Genomic DNA, 17,868 nt, shown 5'->3' with positions numbered 1-17,868 from the left:
GCTGATTTGAAGATCGGTTGGAGTCTAGGTTGAATCTTCTACATAAATACCCTTTACTCTTAGAAGAGCACACTAATGTACACTTTTCTGTTTTCATTTGCTACTGAATATTTCCTACCTGGCAAATACCGAAAAGATCTTTATTGACATACAACAGCTAGGAAACAAGCCTTACTTAAGACAAAACTATTCATAGTTGTTTACTTGATTCATAAATATACATAAAAGAGCTATTAACTGCGGTTCAGTGGTATTAATAAAGCTATTCCTTTTATTTAAGTGAGTAAAATACCTACTTTTATAGACCGAATCGATTCAGATTGCTATTGTGAATCTGGAATAAATGGCTGAAGTCATTAGGATTAATTTAAATCTACATGAATGTTATATAACGAGTCTTTCACATTCTAAATGTGCATATGTTTTTTTTGGGGACAATTTCCTTTTGAAAGAATATCAGGACTTATAAATATAGAATAATGTTGACAATAATAATATAGATTTCAACACCACCAAACAAAAATCAATTTTGGAGGAAAAATTTTGGCTCTAAAATACAAAGTCTGAGACTAATTCAAGTTTGACTTTCATCACTCCAATGCGAATAATAAATGAGAGGCAAGAGGGAACCTGCTGATCTATATACGGGGACGATGCTTTGAGACTGTGCAGCGTTTTTCATTATACAAACCTCTTTGGATATAAATATATCACTAGCTATTGAAAAGTCACTGAAATATCACAATCTTTGTGTATCTGTGAGCCTGTGTGTGCCTCTTTTTGTGTCTCAGTGCAGGCAGGCTGCAAATATCTATCTTGTAACATTAACTCAAAAGGGCTGAATTCATCTCTGGCGTCATGACTGTATTGCAGATCCTGGCATTACATCAACAATAAATATAGCATATTATTTGAATTTATCTTTTCTTCAAACACCCCAGTGAGTTAATATAGCACTATAAAGAAAAAACGAAAAACTTTTTCCATTTAGTTTAACATGAATTTCAAAAGACAAAGTAAACAATCTAGAAGCAAACTGAAATGCTGATTTTACATTTTCAAAACTGTCAAAGCAAGTTTTGTTCTTATTTTTTATCAGTAAACTGCCCATTTCTAGTTAACTAACTTCAGCAGGAAAAGTTTTTTTGGAGTTGGTAAAAACAAACACAGTCTGAAAAAATTTTACAGAAATTTACAGACAGGTGACAGCACCTTTTTAAAAAAGAAGAGCTGTCTCAGTCACAAAAGAATTGTCATCAGGTTAATATAATATGTTAGTACTTCTGGCAGTATATGCAAGAAAACTAGATAGTTTGTGCAAGGTCACTGCAAACAAAAGATGCATCAACCCAGTGAAGTTCCTACAACAACATAAATGTGTTTATGAGCAGCAGGTGAATTCCTGCAAAAGACTCTAAAGCTATTAACAGCTCGGTAAGGAGTACATAATAATAGGTTGTTAACTCAGGCTCCCTGACAAGAACATCAAGAAAGGGCACATTGAAACTATTAATACTAATACATTTAAAAAAAGAAAAAAGAAAAAAGAAAAAGAGATAATTTTTACAATGTGTTTCTTTAAATCAACAAAATAAACATTCATGATTTTATTAGGTTACAAAACTAACAAAACGATGTGGGAGTTACTGAATAACATACCCTTTCAATGAATTCAAGTTGGATAATGAAATCATGCATTTAAATGAAAAGCTCCTCTAATGTTCATTTTTCGTTCCAACAACCACCCCATCCCCCTAAACCCACAGCTTTTATTTAGTACATGGTAAAATGCTTATACTAATATTAAACATGGAAATTGTTTTTTTATTGCATGAAAATGGAATGGCTCTCCTTAAAAGAGCTTCCTCTTTCCCTTTGGATTTTTCTCCCTTCTCCCGAATGACTGCTTTGCGGACATCACCACTTAATAAAAAAGAGGTTGCTAATATTATGGAGTCAGTGGCTTTGCCTCCATTTCAATGTGAAAAAACCATTAAAAATGGAAAACTAAAAACAATCTGTCCTTCTGCGTGGTTAGTGTGCAGTTGTGATGCACTCCCAGAAGAAGAAAGGAAAAAAAGGAACTTTCTCTGTTTTCCCACCAAAAAAGAATTCATGCCTTTTTATCTGTATCTCTCTAAATATCTCCTGAGTGCATCAAGGATTGCAGGAAAAAAATTGTAAGTGAAATGACACCTCATATTGGAACATTCCTTCATTTAGATAAAGATATTACCTCACTTATAAAGAGTTTGTGTATTCTGAAAACACCCTCCTAGCTTCAGTTCTTAAAATAGTTTTGGCTGACCGATGAAGACTTTTGGGAACTTTTAAACTAGCTCTTATTTTAAGAAGGTCTAAAGGAAACATCCTGACAGGTTTTAGAGAAATGGAGACATGGACATTGTATTTAACTTATAAATAAGGAAATTATTTCTGCTTAGATGGCCATCTTTTGGCAGCTATGATAGTTATATTTAGGTCATTGCTCATAAAACTCACCATTGTTTTTGTAAAAACTTGTCAAACTTTCAAACCCAAAGTTTGAATCCTGAATGTGTGTTATGGTACCTGAGGGAACTACAACTCTAACTTCAGATAATACTAAAACTTACTGCACCTAAACTCAAAGGTGAACACACTGAAACTAGTTCATACCAATAGCAACAATAACAACAACAATAGCAAAATGTTTTAAGTTAAGAGTACATTCTGTATTGTTAATTCAGGATTAAACTTTAAACTTCTTACCACTTCCTCTTGTGCAATTGATATATTCTCTCTGAAGTGAAAACATTTCTTTTTGTTACACTATGTTCATAAAAATCACCTAAAGTTTATCCTCAGGAGTGAGCTGAAACTTACTGCACTATAAAATAACTGCATCTGATTTTGGACCCTCTCTAATCACATGCTTAAGATTAACAGCTGATTCCTGTGGTTAACATTATTATTATTATTGCTGTGTCAGTAAACTATTTTAAAAACTATTTTTTCCGAAGTTCAAATGACAAATGGCTAGAAAAAAGGTTTAATAAACCCTTTGAATAGGAATCATAGAATCATAGAATGGCATAGGCTGGAAGGGACCTTAGAGATCATTTAATCTAACCTCCCTGTCATGGGCAGGGATGCCTCTCAACTAGAACAGGCTACTCAAGGCTCTGGTCTTGAACACCTCCAGGTTGGGGCATCCACAACTTCTCTGGGCAATTTATTCCAAAGTCTCACCATCCTCGTACTGAAGAATTTCTTCCTAAGATCTAATCTAAATCTGTTCTCCTTCAACTTAAACCCATTTCCCCTTGTTCTATCAGTGGACACTCTTGTAAAAAGTCCCTCCCCAGCCTTCCTGTAGGTTCCCTTCAGGTATTGGAAGGCAGCTATTAGGTCCCCCCGAAGTCTTCTCTTTTCAAGGCTGAACAATCCCAGCTCCCGCAACCTGTCCTTGTAGCAGAGTTGTTCCAGCCTCTGGATCATATTTGTGGCCCTCCTCTGAACACGCTCCAACAAATCTATGTCTCTCTTATGGTGGGAACACCAGAACTGGACACAGTATTCGAGGTGGGGGTCTCACAAGAGCAGAGTAAAGGTCTCACAAGAGCAGAGTAAAATCACCTCTCTTGACCTGCTGACCACGCTTCTCTTGATACATCCCAGGATGTGGTTGGCCTTCTGGGCCGCATGAGCGCACTGCCAGCTCATGTTGAGCTTCTCATCTATAAACACCCCCAAATCCTTCTCTTCAGGGCTCCTCTCAACCCACTCTGTGCTCAGTTTGTATTTGTGCCTAGGATCGGTCCGACCCAGGTGAAGGACCTTGCATTTTGACTTGTTGAAGCTCATGCGGTTTACACTGGCCCAATTCTCAAGCCTATCAAGGTCCCTCTGTATGGCATCTCTTCCCTCAAGTGAGTCCACGGCATCACACAACTTCGTGTCATCAGCAAACTTACTGAGGGTGCACTCAATGCCATCATCCATGTTCAGTGGATTTAGTTTTCTTAGCTTTCTTTGAGGTATGGAACTAGCTGTGTAGTGCTGCTTGTTGTCTTGTAACAGTTTGCATACCTCCTATGCCTGTATTTTTGAAAGAGCTTATTCAAAACCATTAATGCACTTTTACTACATTTGTGCAGGTGTTCTAGCATTTACTGGAATGAGCCTTGTACATATAATTTTCCTTGGGGAAAAGGGTATTGGCTACAGACAAGAACACAACATCAGCAGAGACTGAACTATGTTTGGTGTTTGTTTTTTTTTTTTTTAAATCAAATCCACTAGGCTTGCTTAAACAGCATTATATTTCTCATTGAGATTTTTTGGTTCAGCAGGAATGACAATAGTAATGGCTCTGTAGGCTACTTCATTATTAAATACAAAGTTTTAGAAGCTATCTCTAAATAATTGATGACAACGATTAGGAGACTAGCCAAACTGGGCACCTAATGGAGAAGGCCTAGCTCAGAACTTCTTTGATAAACCCTTTACTGCCTGTAATTGATATTTAGAGGCTAGATTTCTTTTTCTCCTAATAGTAATTATATCAGTGTCATTAATAATGGCTGCTGCAAGGTCCTTAGGTTCTTTCCTGCAGGCAAAAATTATATCTGGTCAGAGAGTCTCATAATTATTCACTCTCATTTTCAACAGTTCTGAGACCTATTTTTTTCTGTTCTTAGAATCTAAGGCTTTTACAGTTCTTCCCTTGGGAAACTAGGTTAATAACAGCAGAATAGGAAAACTGAGACGCTTGTTTAACATCACTTACTATGCTAAAATAAGCCAGGAGATTTCATTTTAATGATTATCTTCCAAAGCACATTTGTAGTGATTATTTTTTAAAAACATTCACCAGACATGGTTCATTTCCCAGGACCTCTGAATGGCCGAGAGTGCCAGTGGCACTCCTTGGAGCCCTGGTTCCTCGCTGTGACATGATGATCTGTTCCTGCAGCTATGGTCAAATACTAAAGTCTGCTTAATACTACTATCCAAAAGCTCTTATATATCCAAATTACTCAATGCTCTTGTTTTTATGAGAAAGTGCTGAAAATGTAGTGAAATGTAGTGAGCTCATTACTGCATGAGCTCTACATTTCTTGCTTCTAGCCACATCCAAAACATTTACTTGTAGGCAGCAGATCACTATTTACACCTCAAATAATTTGAATAATTGAAAAATATCACAGGAGCAAAGTGTTCATTTTAAAGGAGAATGATTAGCATGAGGCTAAAAGAGCTGCCCAGCTGATCACTCAATGCTCACAGCATAGCACTCACTATTTTATATTGAGTATACTCACTGACTGGCCAGGCATCTGAAGTGCTCATCTGCTCATCTCTATTGGTTATAAGCCTTTTCCTGTTCCCAATCTTGTCAAAGATTGACTTTAAAATTTAGTTGGGAAGCTTGCAAGGTTATCAAGCAGGCTATGGTAGGAACAATCCAGCCACAACAGTACCAAACGAACTACACCTGCCCATGAATAATGTGACACAATCTGCAGGCTCCCTTCAGCCTCATGTGGATTGGAGCTGGTGCATATATTGTTCTTCACGATTTAAAAATCTAACATAAAAGCAAAATAAGAGCCAAGAAAGTAATAGCTGGTAGTTAAGGGAAATAGGGAAGTTGTAGTATAAGTTGTATCTGAAAAAATGTGATCCTTCTAACTCAGTTAAATATGGTGAAAAATTGTGATTAAAGAGGTGGAAAGACTGGAGCAGTTCAGCTATGTAAGTAACAGGGAGGTTGAAGGTCAATGAACCTCCCACATGTCATATTAGACCTCACAGAAAGGTATAGGGCTACAGAAGAGAAATGACTAATTTTACTTCACCTTTCCAAAATGTCATCCAGAAATTCAGAGGATTGTCAGATCTGCATGACATGGCTTCTTATAAGAAATGTCCGTATCTTATCTAATGAAAACTTCTATGGCTCCTGTTCATTGAGATTAGATTTCGTGCGATAGTAAGTAGAGTCAGGTTCTGCCTGAGCAGAACTGAACTAACCTGAGATCATAAGTAAATATCTCCTTAGCTGGAGGAGACACAGGAACATCTGTTGTTTTAAACCAGGATGAGTGACACCCTTACATGTGTGTAGCTCACATGGGAAAAAAAGCTGGAATGGAACAAGTAGGGCACGTGCGTGAAAGTGAGCTTGATGCGTTCCCAGGGCTCCCAGGACTGTGCTATTGCTGTGCTAGCTTTCAGTGTGGTACTGAGCATAGCACAAGATTATCTGTTCCTCAAAAAGTGTGGAAAAAAATGGCAAGTATTTCAGGATATCTGTACATGCACTGAGTGCCACATCTTTTGCTGTCAAAGTGCAGAGTATGTAATCTATCATACATATACACTTATATGGCTTTGAAATAATATAGTGCATGCATTTCTAGACAGATAGATTTCCTTTAAACTACAGAATCTACTGTAGGCAAACAATTCTGAAAGGCAAAACTACTTTATTGTTTATAATTTTCCACAATAATTTTTGTAAAAATAAAACTCTCATACAAAATACTATGCATTGATAGTCTTAAAATTTCACATGATTCCTATGAAGTCATTTACCTCCAGGTCTCTCACGTATTTTACTACTCAAATTCAGGATGGCTCATTTTCATTCCTATTAATGAATATTCAGAGAAACAGCAGTGTTTATTTTAATATTAGATTTTAAGAAGGAGCATCATTTCTCATATAAGTTAATTAAGCAGAGCTGTAGACTGACAGAAAAATTAACTAGGTCATACTGCTTTCTAATTCTTTAAATCTGCTACTTTCCTCTATCTCTCTGCCTCATCGGCTCTTCATCTCTTTTTAAAATCTCATTGGAGAACTAATTTCTCCCTTGCCTCTACTAATCAGTTATTTTCCCTCTTTTATTTATTAATTCAACTCTAAATAATACTGGAATGGAGAAAAAGTCGTATTTGACATCCTACACATCCTGTCCACTCACTGTCATATGGAGATGGGTTAAAATTTTTATGTGAAAACTGCCTGTGAATTGCAAATTGAGTCTGCCAACAAAATGAAGTATTTTGTCAAAGGGATTTGGCTTTAGTGCAAATTTCATCAAAAGACAAGACAGCAAAGAAACATCGGCCCTCCTCCATCCTCCATCCTGCTCCAAAAGATATTCTTTCTTTGGAGATGTCATTGCAATGCCTTGGGATATTGCTCGGGTACATTCCATTAAACTCTTCTCTATAGACAGGCTTCCTCAGCTAATTATGTATTATCTTACATGTAACAGAAAATATAATCTAGCTGGTGTATTCGGGCCATGTGGGAGAACAAACTTAATACGGTTTCTGATATGTATACAGCTTGGTATGCTTAATACAGCTCTCAGGGGGCATTAATTTTTGATGATTAACTTTAAGAGTTTGGGTGGAAAAGGGAAAGAATAAGCATTTTCCAGTTCAACGGCACAACATGAAGCGCAGCTGGTATGGTTTATATCCTCTGCACACTGTGGTTTGGTTCCCGTGAGGGAACTCCTAGAGGATTCAGCTTCATTACAAGGCTGTAACACAGCTGTATCTTATCCCACTCCTCCACCTGACTTGAACATGCGACCTTTTTGGTGAGAGGTAAATAGATGATGATGCCCTGGAATCTTTCAAAAAGTAAAAGCTTTAGTCAGTGTCTGAGTAATAGTTTTAAAGTATAAAAGAGGAGTCAATTACTATTAGCAAGAAAACTGAGATTATACTGATATCTGGATTTTGATTTTTAAAGGGAAAGTGAACACTGCCTATGAAAGAATTTTTCCTTTTAAAAGTATTGTGTTGTTTGTGGAAGATACTAAAGGATTATAAAATAGAACAGATAGATATCAGACTGTAAAACAGAGTAGACATCCTGTATCAACAGAGATAATTTGCAAATGTTCAGTATCTGTGCAGACTCCGAAGAAGCTCTATGAAGAAACGCTTTTCAGAGTACATCTTAGATCACAAAGGTCAAACAATTAATGGATTCTCTGTGTGTTTTTTGTAAAGACTCACTTATCGTCTAAGGTGACAAATGTTTCTAATGTTTCTAACTGTACAGTTTTTAGAATGATTCATAATCTAGCGGAAATAAGATATTTCAACTATCAGGCCTCAACATACTGTGTTATTTCAGGATCATGATATCCACCCTCTGGTTACATCACATAACTATTCAAGGAATGGAAAATGTTTTCTCTTTACTGTGACAGAAACTCATAGCATCTTGGACTGAATGTCTCAGAATTTTTGTTGTCCTCACAGGTCAAGTCAGCTCTCTGGTTATGTCCTAGGTCAGCTTATGCTCACTGCATTTTTGGCTGAAAAGCTGCAGAACAAAGTGACCTCTTGTTAGCCAACCACATAAATATATACCAGTGAATTCCTAAATAAGAAACTAAAAATCTGTACAATCCATATAGAATTGGCTCACAACAAATTTTTGTTATTTTCCCCAGATTTTCATTTTTAGAGACAGCTAGAAAGCCAAACAATATTTTGTTAAGTTATGATTCTGAGTATTTTGCAGCAATTCACTGAAGAAATGAAGGTCATATAGAAGAAGGTGTGTTAAAGCAGACAAATTACTGAGCTGCTTTATTATGTTTTTAGATTAATGTATGTGTTCCATACTTGTAGCTTATTGATACCCTGCACAACTTTCCTTTTCTACTTTATTTCTTCATTATTTAGTAGTCTTTCGCAGAAAGCATGAATATTTTTCACTGACAGGGCTTGATCCTTCGTTAGTTCTCCGTGTGCAATTGTATTGCACAAAAATGAAGATAACAAGTTTCTTGTGTTTAGCACAGTCTAGCCTCCTTCCCTTGTTCCGCCTGTTCTTGATATGCATGGAAAGATGCATCTTTGTGTTCTGCGTCTGCAGTCACTAATTTGTCTTACTTATGAAACGTTTGGAAACTACCCCATTTTGTGGAGCGCTCACAGTAATTTTTTAGACAGTTACTTGATTTCTGTAAGGTTGTACATCTTTCATGAAACCTTGGGAGCACATGACAAGATATGACTTCCATTTATGAGCTTCAGAATTCCTACTGGTTATAATTAAAAGCAAGCATGCTCCCCTAATGTGCTTCCCAATGTGATCTTGACAATTTTGCAAATGTCAACAAGGAATGTTATAAGACATAGCAGTTCATGCTTGCAAAACTTTAAAATCCTTCAGAGTTCTGCAGAGTTTCACAACTGATACAATTGGTTGGATTTGAGGGATTGAGTGCTTGTATTTGATGGAGACAGTAAATTTCTCATTCTGTAGATCAGAACAAAGCCTCTTTTCTTTTTTAAACACAAATGACAGGTAAAAAGGGATGACGACAGGACTGCAAAAGCTGTTCCATTTTACTACTTACTGTGTTTATTAGTACTTAAAACTACCATTTCCTGTATTTTTCTTGACTTCTTAAGACATTAATAAAATTTCTGAGCTTTTCATACTTAACATGTTCTTGAACTTTAGCTGCGTTTTTTACTCTCCAGTAAAGGGATGTCTTTATGGCAAATTCATACTAAACCCAGTACACAATTATTTCACGTTTATCTCATTTCTTGTGGGTACGCAACATCATCCCTATTTCGTCACTGCTGCTGAAAAAATGAATGCCGAGATTTCCCTCTTTGAGGTATACTGGGAAGCCTGAAAGACTACAGCTTCACTTGCTACATCCACCCCAGGCATTACACAAACTATGCTATTTAATACACAGAGTTCCAAGGTGAAGCAGTCCATTGAAACTGTTAATAAATGAATTAATTGTGCAGGCTAATATTTTCTGGCTTTGAGGTAAGAACCGTCCCTCTTTTTTTTCAAGGTACAAATCTCATTTCCATCTGGCTACTATACTTACGCAGTGTTACAATTATAACGTACGTTTCTTCAGCACTATTTAAACACAACGAAAGTGGTATAAACCCACACTTTCTAATTTAATACTGCCAATCAGCAGACTCTCTTGCAGTACTAGATTATTCATCTCTCTGCTCCTCTCCAAGAGAGTTCTTGAAAATCTGTCACATACCTATTTCTTTGCTCAAATAAATATCTTCTTACTATTGCTGGTTTGTTTGTCTCTCATTCTGCCTATTCCATGGCATTGCCGGAGAGCACGCCTGCTCTAACTTAATATTAAAAGGTATATTGAAGAGCTAAGCATTTAGTTCACTTAGTGACTTAGGAAGAAAATAACACCTGTGCAACAGTACTGGAAGATCCCAGCAGTGCATTTATCTCCCTGTACCTAAGAGGGAAGAGAAGTTTATAGTTAGAAGATACTCCTTATGCATTATAAAAGAAGAAAACATTGAATGGCTCTTTGTGGTAGAATGGTTTAAACTGTATATACCAAAGGGCTGTGAAGCCTGTGTGTGTAGTCTTGCTGCACAACAGACAAGACTAAGTAATATGTAGACCTCTAAGGAGAGCTATTTGCCATATCACTCAGTATTAACAGATATTGGCAGATAATCTATTGATATAGGATTTTAAATATAATCTTTATAATTTAACATCCATATGAATGGTTTTGGATCTTTGAAATTGTTCCTATCCAGTTGCATAAAATCTCACTATTTCTGGTGTTTAATTCCTCTGGTTGTTATTTTATTATCAACAAGAAAATAAGGGCAGTGCAACTCATAATGTGACTATGGTAATGGGTCAAAACCTGAAGGACTTCCATTACTGTAGGAAAGTAAAGTTTCCTGGCTGTGGCTACCAAATATTCTACGCAATCTGTCTTCTCCCTCTAGCTGTCCTATTTAAATTGTTTGGATTTTTTTTTCCCAGTTTACCCTTTTTTTCTGCATCATTAAAGCTGCATAATCTTAACAGAGAAGTGCATCCAAGGAAGAATATTCTCAGGTGTTTACAGAGCCTAACATCCCTAAATCTTTCTTTCATGACTTTCAGATGGGGACAGAGAAACAGCAAGAACTGACTTAGCAGGCAACTGTTTAAAGTATAGACATCAAAAATTTCCTGTTTATGTGTTCAGGAATGAAGACACTGATTAGCACTAAATTTTACACTGGTGCAAGGCCCTGTAGTCAACGGGAAATGACAAACTGTGTTTTCTGCTTTGGGAGAAGAAGGCGTCTATGCTTTCACAAGACATGCTCTGTGTGCACCTTGTACTTTTACTTGTAACGCATGTTGTTGCCTCTTTTGTGTGAAATCACATAATTTTGACAGAATGCCAGAAATTCGACATCGATGCCATGCAGTTTCTCTCTCTTGTAACCTTTTGTAACCCTCTAAACAAGGCTGGTGCACTCTTTCTTTTAAGCACAGTTTATTGCTAAACATTGCCATGAAATGAAATCACATTGACATTCACCTGAATTTTATTGTTTCAGTGTCTCTCTAATGTTAAGATTTACAGTCTATAAATCAAAATATGTTCAAGAATATGATCCGTTTATCCATATTTGCAAATGTAGTTACTGTGAGACGGGTGTATCTACTGCCTGCTTGCTGCTTTACTTGATTCTGACGTGAAACAAGGCAGTCATTAACAACTTAGAAGTAAAAAACAACAAAAAATCAGTACAAAATAAAACGTTTACTTATAAAGCATTGTATGTGGGATCAAGTGAAAAGTTCAAAGTATTTTTTTTTAAATATTAAAAATATGAAACATATTTTAGGATCTGAGTTTGGGTGATGCTGTAAGTGAGACCTACTTTCTCATAGTACTTGATCTCGTAGTCCAGAATTGCTCCATGGGGAAAGTCCGGCTCTTGCCAGGAGAGGGCAATGCTGTTTTGGGAAGCCCAGTCCTTCCTTACCATACCTATCAAGGAGGGTGCTGAAAGGGAAAAGGATAACTACGGGTTAAAGACGAAGCACACGGTTTATCCTTTCAACCTACTGTCTTAGGATACCAACCCGAGCTACCTTTGAGTGACCTACAGACAGAAAAGCATGACAGATGGCAATTCTCAGGGAAACCATATAACCTGGAATTAATGTCTCAAGTACAAACCAGTAACTCCTTTGTTAAAGTGCAGACCAGCTTCTGAAAAATGGCTATATACAAAAATATAGAAAGAAGCACCTGTGCCAGTCCCCACTGCCGGCTGCGCACAATCAGGCTGCACTGCCAGCTCCGAGGACACCATGTCCAGAGCAGAACCACATTTCAGAGACAGTAAATTCCACACTCAGGATAATCTTCGTTAAATGTTATAATTCAACTGTGTAAAATGCACGTTCAGTTTACTCTTTGGGGTAAAATAAAGTGATACAGCTTAAAATAGACACAACGAATCCTGTTTCTGCTAGCTGGGCTGGCAGCAGCAAGGGCATTTTAGCCCGTCGGTGAGGTTGCTGTGTGCATGGAAGATACAGATTGTTAGAGGAGGCCAGTGGCAGGGACTGGGTTATGGGCAAACTGTGGGGGCAAAGGTGCGCCCAAACCTACCTGCTGCAATTGATACTGCACGTCTGCAGCAGTGCAGCAAGTCGGAACAACTTCTAGCAGCTTTTCAAAGGGGCCAAACACGGGTGGATACACCCAAGAGCCAAATTATCTCACTACAGGGTCAATTAATTTTAAGAAAGGGATATTCTGCCCTTTTAGAAAAGAAGGTGCAGTTATCTACGCAATAATTTCAAATGGTGCAAAAATTGCATTCTAGAAAATGATCTTTGCTAATTTTATTAATCTGGTCAAGGATGTCAAAGGGGGTCTAATATTCTCCAAACACTAATGCTGTTTTCGTAGTATTGATGTGCAGATTTCCCAATGTTACATCAAAACCAGTCATGTTGTCTAACAGTCTTGAAGACAATTGAGTAAGCTGAACAAATCAGCTACCATTAAAAAAAAAGTTATTCCAGTGGTTCCCGGTTTTTGTTATTTGTCTTCCCACTAACAAATATCAGTTTATTACACATCCTCCCCCATTCCTCTCTATGATGAATCTTCCTTAACCTCTTCTAAGCTTCCAAGGAGCTGTCTCCTAAAAATAACACATTTTTATGACTTCTGTTTTTATCTTTTGAATGAAAGAGTCTCCCCAGAAAAATGAAATACAAATCTGCTTTTAGTCACAAAATTTCATGCCTTAGTTTTCGTTCCTGTAAATCTTTCAGGAAGTTTAAGAAACAAAACCAATCAATAAATTCTGGAATGCAAACAAACACTAAAGAAAACAAAACTGGCTCTTTTCCTTTGAAAAAAGGGACACTCTCCACACAGACATACACATAACAGTATCTTTCTCTATGTCAGTCCAGTTATCCAAGAGAGAAAATAAACTTCCACCCACTGGCAATCTTCCCTGTGGATAACTATTCTGTGGTATAATAGTCCAGTCCTCTCTGATGTGAAAAAAACCCTCAACCCAACATGTAACATTAAATGAAAAAAACCTACCAGAAGTATTAAGTGGACAAAACAAACCTTATGCAGGAAACTGTCCTACATCTGTACTTATGCCATTTTAACCAGAGGTCTGAAACAAGGGAATGAGAGAAAAAAAGAATTCCTGCCACGCTGAATAAAGGATTAACCTATTTTTCAGGAAGTCCTTAAACAGCATAATCTAAGTAACTGAACAGAATACAAAGAAATAAATAAAAAACATTCATAGGTTCTGGGCCAGAATGTTATCCCTGGGTACATATAACTACTCCCTCAGTTAAACTGAAATTTTTACTCTTGAAATTGAGGGTGAAGCTGAGTTCTTGTAATATTTCTCTGGGGTAAAACCAGCTACTCCAAGCAGGGAACAAAGATAGGTCTGTTTAAAGGAAAAGAGGAGCTAACAAACACGGATTTGTATTTGCTAAACACTGATCGAGGGGCTACAAGGGCACTGCTCATACAAATTTGTTTACTATTTGTTGGTTTGAGTCATTTACTGCTATCGAGCTGTGTTTTACAGGTGGGTCTGAGGGAGCTAGAGCAACCTTTCAAATACGCCTGGTACACCCTGTGCACCTGCTTACAGGTGAGGGACATTGGCTGGGCCACCTGCCCCAGCACATCATAACTTCATTTCAGTGCATATGGGGTTCACTGGTTAGACAAACAAAACGATTGAGACATAGACATGATCGAGCTCAATTACAGAAAACACCCTGTCACACTGTGGATAGAATTATATTCTCGTCCTTTCTAGGCTTTTTCAATATAGATTACTACTATTATACTTCTTCAAATTATGACCTAGCCTTTATAAGCTACGTAGCACGTGGTGCGTTTTTCTTTCGGTTCTGATTTCCGAATTCATACGGTAATGGCTGCATGTTTTCAGTCCGAGCTCACAGCAGTAACTCTTCCATTTGAGCAAGCCCATGTCAAAATACAGTTCTGACGCAACAGAAGATCATCTCAAATGTTTGGTACGAGAAGTAACCTATGTATTCTCCCTGGGAGACAACTTGGTAGCAAAATAATAGAAGAAAATTACTTCAGCCCTCTCCTAAGCCGGCTGTGCTTGATCAGCACTTGAAATTGAAAACCCCATACAGCAAGGCTCACATCACACCTGCAGCACTGTGCCAGCACTGCATCCTCTAAATCAGAATGTGATGGTGTGTACGTAAGGCTGTGCATACGAGAAGTGTATTTGTGTTTGTATTAGGGTATCGGGGGGGAAAAAAAAGTGTACTTTTTAACAAAAAGTCACAAAAGAGCCACCATTGACCATTTCTTACACATTCAGAAGGATGATCCTGTATTTGTCATACAAAGGTTATCTATTCATATCTCAGAGGAAATAATGACTTTTAGGAGAAGGATTTCAGTCAGAAATTTATTGTACAAAGAAAAAGACAAATAAATCCAAGTAATTAAATGTTGCAGCTAGCTCAGTTTCTATTTCTTTAGTTGTTGTGAAGTGTTACTAAAAGCAATACTTTCCATGGAGAAATTTCAGCTTCTTGTGACAGTTGCTCACTAGAGCAGAAGTTATTTAGATCTTCAAGATCCTATCCATTTATTGTTGAAGTTCTTTTTAACCGGAAAATTGTTAGATAGGTAAATCCTATTTGCCCATTTATAAAGACTGCTCTAATGTTCCTATGATGAATCAATGGGAAGTTCTTTTAATTAGTTGTTTCAAATCCAGTAGCTGCAGGAGAGCTCTAATTTGGTTACTCAATGAAACCATTTGGAAAAAAAAAATTGCTTAGAAGCGCAGCATAGCTTTTAATCACTTTAACAGCAGCATTTTCTTGCCATTGGTACTAGGCTGAAGGATGGTTTCTGGCTCTTGAGCTCAGTGCTGATCTCTGTTTTGTACTGAGGATTCTTTCACCATCTGCTCTCTCTGTTTTCCTCCACACTGTTATAAATTTCTTGAATTGCGATGAGTCATCTACAATGCTGTGAGCTCCTCATTTAATTTAGTCTGATAAGTTTCTTTGTCTTTTCAAATTTGTATTGAATAATGAAAGTTCATTCCTTGATACAGTGTGAGCTTATTTTATTCTAAATCTCTTTGGCTTCTCTTTTTCAGAATCTCTTTTCTCGTGTACTACACAAAGGGCAGAAAATGTGTATTTTAAATGATGATTGGATTCTAGTGTCACTTCTCTAGAGACTTTCTCTTCTTCTGAAGATGACTTCCATTATCTGTAACTGTCTAATTTCAAAATAGGTGACCTGTAGGGTTTCTGAACCCTTTTTCCTTTAGTCCATTTTCTGATTTTCCAATTTCTTGTTTCATAGTGTTTAAAGTAGGCAAAGAATTTCCAGAGTTTCTCCCCTGGTTTCCAGGGTTTGACATCTTTGATACGGTGCCCAATCATTATGAAGAGGCTTCAGACTCAATAGCAGCTGATGACAAAAGCTCACCTGATGTCTGTCTGTACATGGAGCACTCTATCCCTCTGGTATCTCATTTCAAATCTTATCTGTTTGGTGAAGACAAACTATGATGGCTCAATGGCCTTTTACTGGCTGGCCGAACAGGTACGAGCAATCACTTTCTTGTTAAAAACCTATCATCCAACAAACAAGAACAGCTGCATCACCATCACCCTTTCCCCTCCTCCCCCTTCCTTGTGTCTGTTTTGGCCAAGGCCAATGAAGTGCCAGCAGATACAAATTTGGAGGAGAGGGAGCGGAAAGGTGATCTCGACTCTACACACGTTGCAGTGAGGACTGCAACTTCAGTCCTTTGGACACCATTATCATGAGAACGCTGTGGGTCTCAATGTATAAAATACTGCCATTTGGGATAACGTGGTCTAATTTAGTTAGATGTTTCTATACCTCTACTATTAACAACTATAAACTTAATTATTCTTTCCTTGAAACCTCTGCCTGCTTTGAGGCACAGGAAAGACCATACTCACCAAAATAGAAGGCTTTATCACATATTTTCTGAGTAAGGGTTTCCCAATAGAGGAAGGAATCCAGCCCCTTCCCTGCCTCTTCCTCCTCTCCTACCTCAGCCACTTCCTATCTGCAGCTGGGGGAAAATACTGACTGAGGCCCACTGGGGAACCTTGCTTCTCTTTGAAAACTCATTAATTGATCCCTCCTACCTTCATATGATACAGGAAGAGGAGGAAACATGCTTTAACATCCTGCAGAGAGCCTGCATTCCTCTTGTTGGAGAACAATTTCTTTCATTAAGGGAAGGATGGTTAAGGGTGGAAGAAATATCAATGCTGTGAGGACTAATTTACGTTGACTTGGGTTTCACATGTGTGTTGGTCAGAAAACAAAGATGATAGGGTGGAAGAAATATCAATGCTGTGAGGACTAATTTACATTGACTTGGGTTTCATGTGTGTGTTGGTCAGAAAACAAAGATGATTTTCCTGTTCATTAAGAGAAAAGGATTTTTTCAAGCTTATGCCACAGGTTAATGGCATGAATTAAATCATATAGTAAACTATGCTTAACACTATGAAAGCTATGGTTATCTAATCATCCAAAACCCATTCAACAAAAAATCTTAGTAAAATAATGAAACAGAATATGTTATAAATATGTCTACTTTCAAATGTTTTCTCCTTCTGCTTAATAATAATACTAGAAAGTTATTTAGTAAAATACTGATAATATTAGATTGAAAAGGAAACGGTGGTCTAGATTTGTGTTTCTTTTTATAAATAGTTATATTTGAAAAAAAAACCCCACTGTCAAATTTTTGTCAAGCCATACATATGGGTATTTATAATTTTTAGTTATAGAGGTGCACCAAGATCCAATTTTCAAGTGCTTTTCTCAATGGTAAAAACAATCTTTGTACTTTTTTCTACACCAGAAAATGCTATGTCGTGGGTTAGGTTGAAAACTTCCCCCCCCACACACAGTCGGTCACTCCCCCTCCCCCACCCCCAGGAATGAGGGAGAGAATTAAAGGATAAACGGGAAACCCGTGGGTTGAGATAAGAATGATATAATACAGATGATTTAATACAGTGTAGGTGCTCACCACCCCCTCGTATGCGAAGCCCGTCTCGTCCCGAAGCTGCAATCCCGGACGAACGCGAGGCCCCGAAATAGAGAGGGGCAGAGAGGGAGAGAGAGAGAGAAAGAAAAACAGCAGAGCAACAGCGCAGCAAGCGCAAAAGAGCAAAAGTGCAAAAGCCCTTCTTCCCGGCTGACCCTCGCTTTTATACTGGGCATGACGCTGCATGATATGGAATACTAATTGGCCAGTTTGGCCCTCAATCTTAAGTTCCACCACAAATCACAAGGGGAATCGTGTCCCCCTTGTTCCACCGTGTTCCTGCACTCCGGCACACTGAAAAGTCCTTGGAGTTTCACTTCCAACCACAAACATCAACTTGCTATCAACATTCTTCTCAGAGCGAGCCTCTGAGTAAAACCAAAACACGGAGCTCTTCTGGCTGTTAAAAAACTCTGTC

General features: G+C 37.7%; 1 protein-coding gene across 2 annotated transcripts in view; it reads right to left on the bottom strand.

Annotated features, from left to right (window-relative positions):
• Window positions 1-17,868, bottom strand: part of EPHA6 (EPH receptor A6) — a 524,483-nt gene that overhangs the window by 149,609 nt on the left and 357,006 nt on the right. For both annotated transcript variants that reach the window (XM_086629497.1, XM_086629571.1), the window contains exon 6: window positions 11,715-11,839. In XM_086629497.1, coding sequence (XP_086485623.1) covers window positions 11,715-11,839 — 125 coding nt within the window. The remainder of the gene's footprint in view (window positions 1-11,714; window positions 11,840-17,868) is intronic.

Source organism: Tauraco erythrolophus, chromosome 1 (genome assembly GCF_009769465.1).
Source record: "Tauraco erythrolophus isolate bTauEry1 chromosome 1, bTauEry1.pri, whole genome shotgun sequence".
In the NCBI taxonomy this organism is placed as follows: Eukaryota; Metazoa; Chordata; class Aves; order Musophagiformes; family Musophagidae; genus Tauraco; species Tauraco erythrolophus.
Note: the sequence above shows the minus strand (reverse complement) of the source record. Positions and strands in the feature narration are given on the sequence as shown.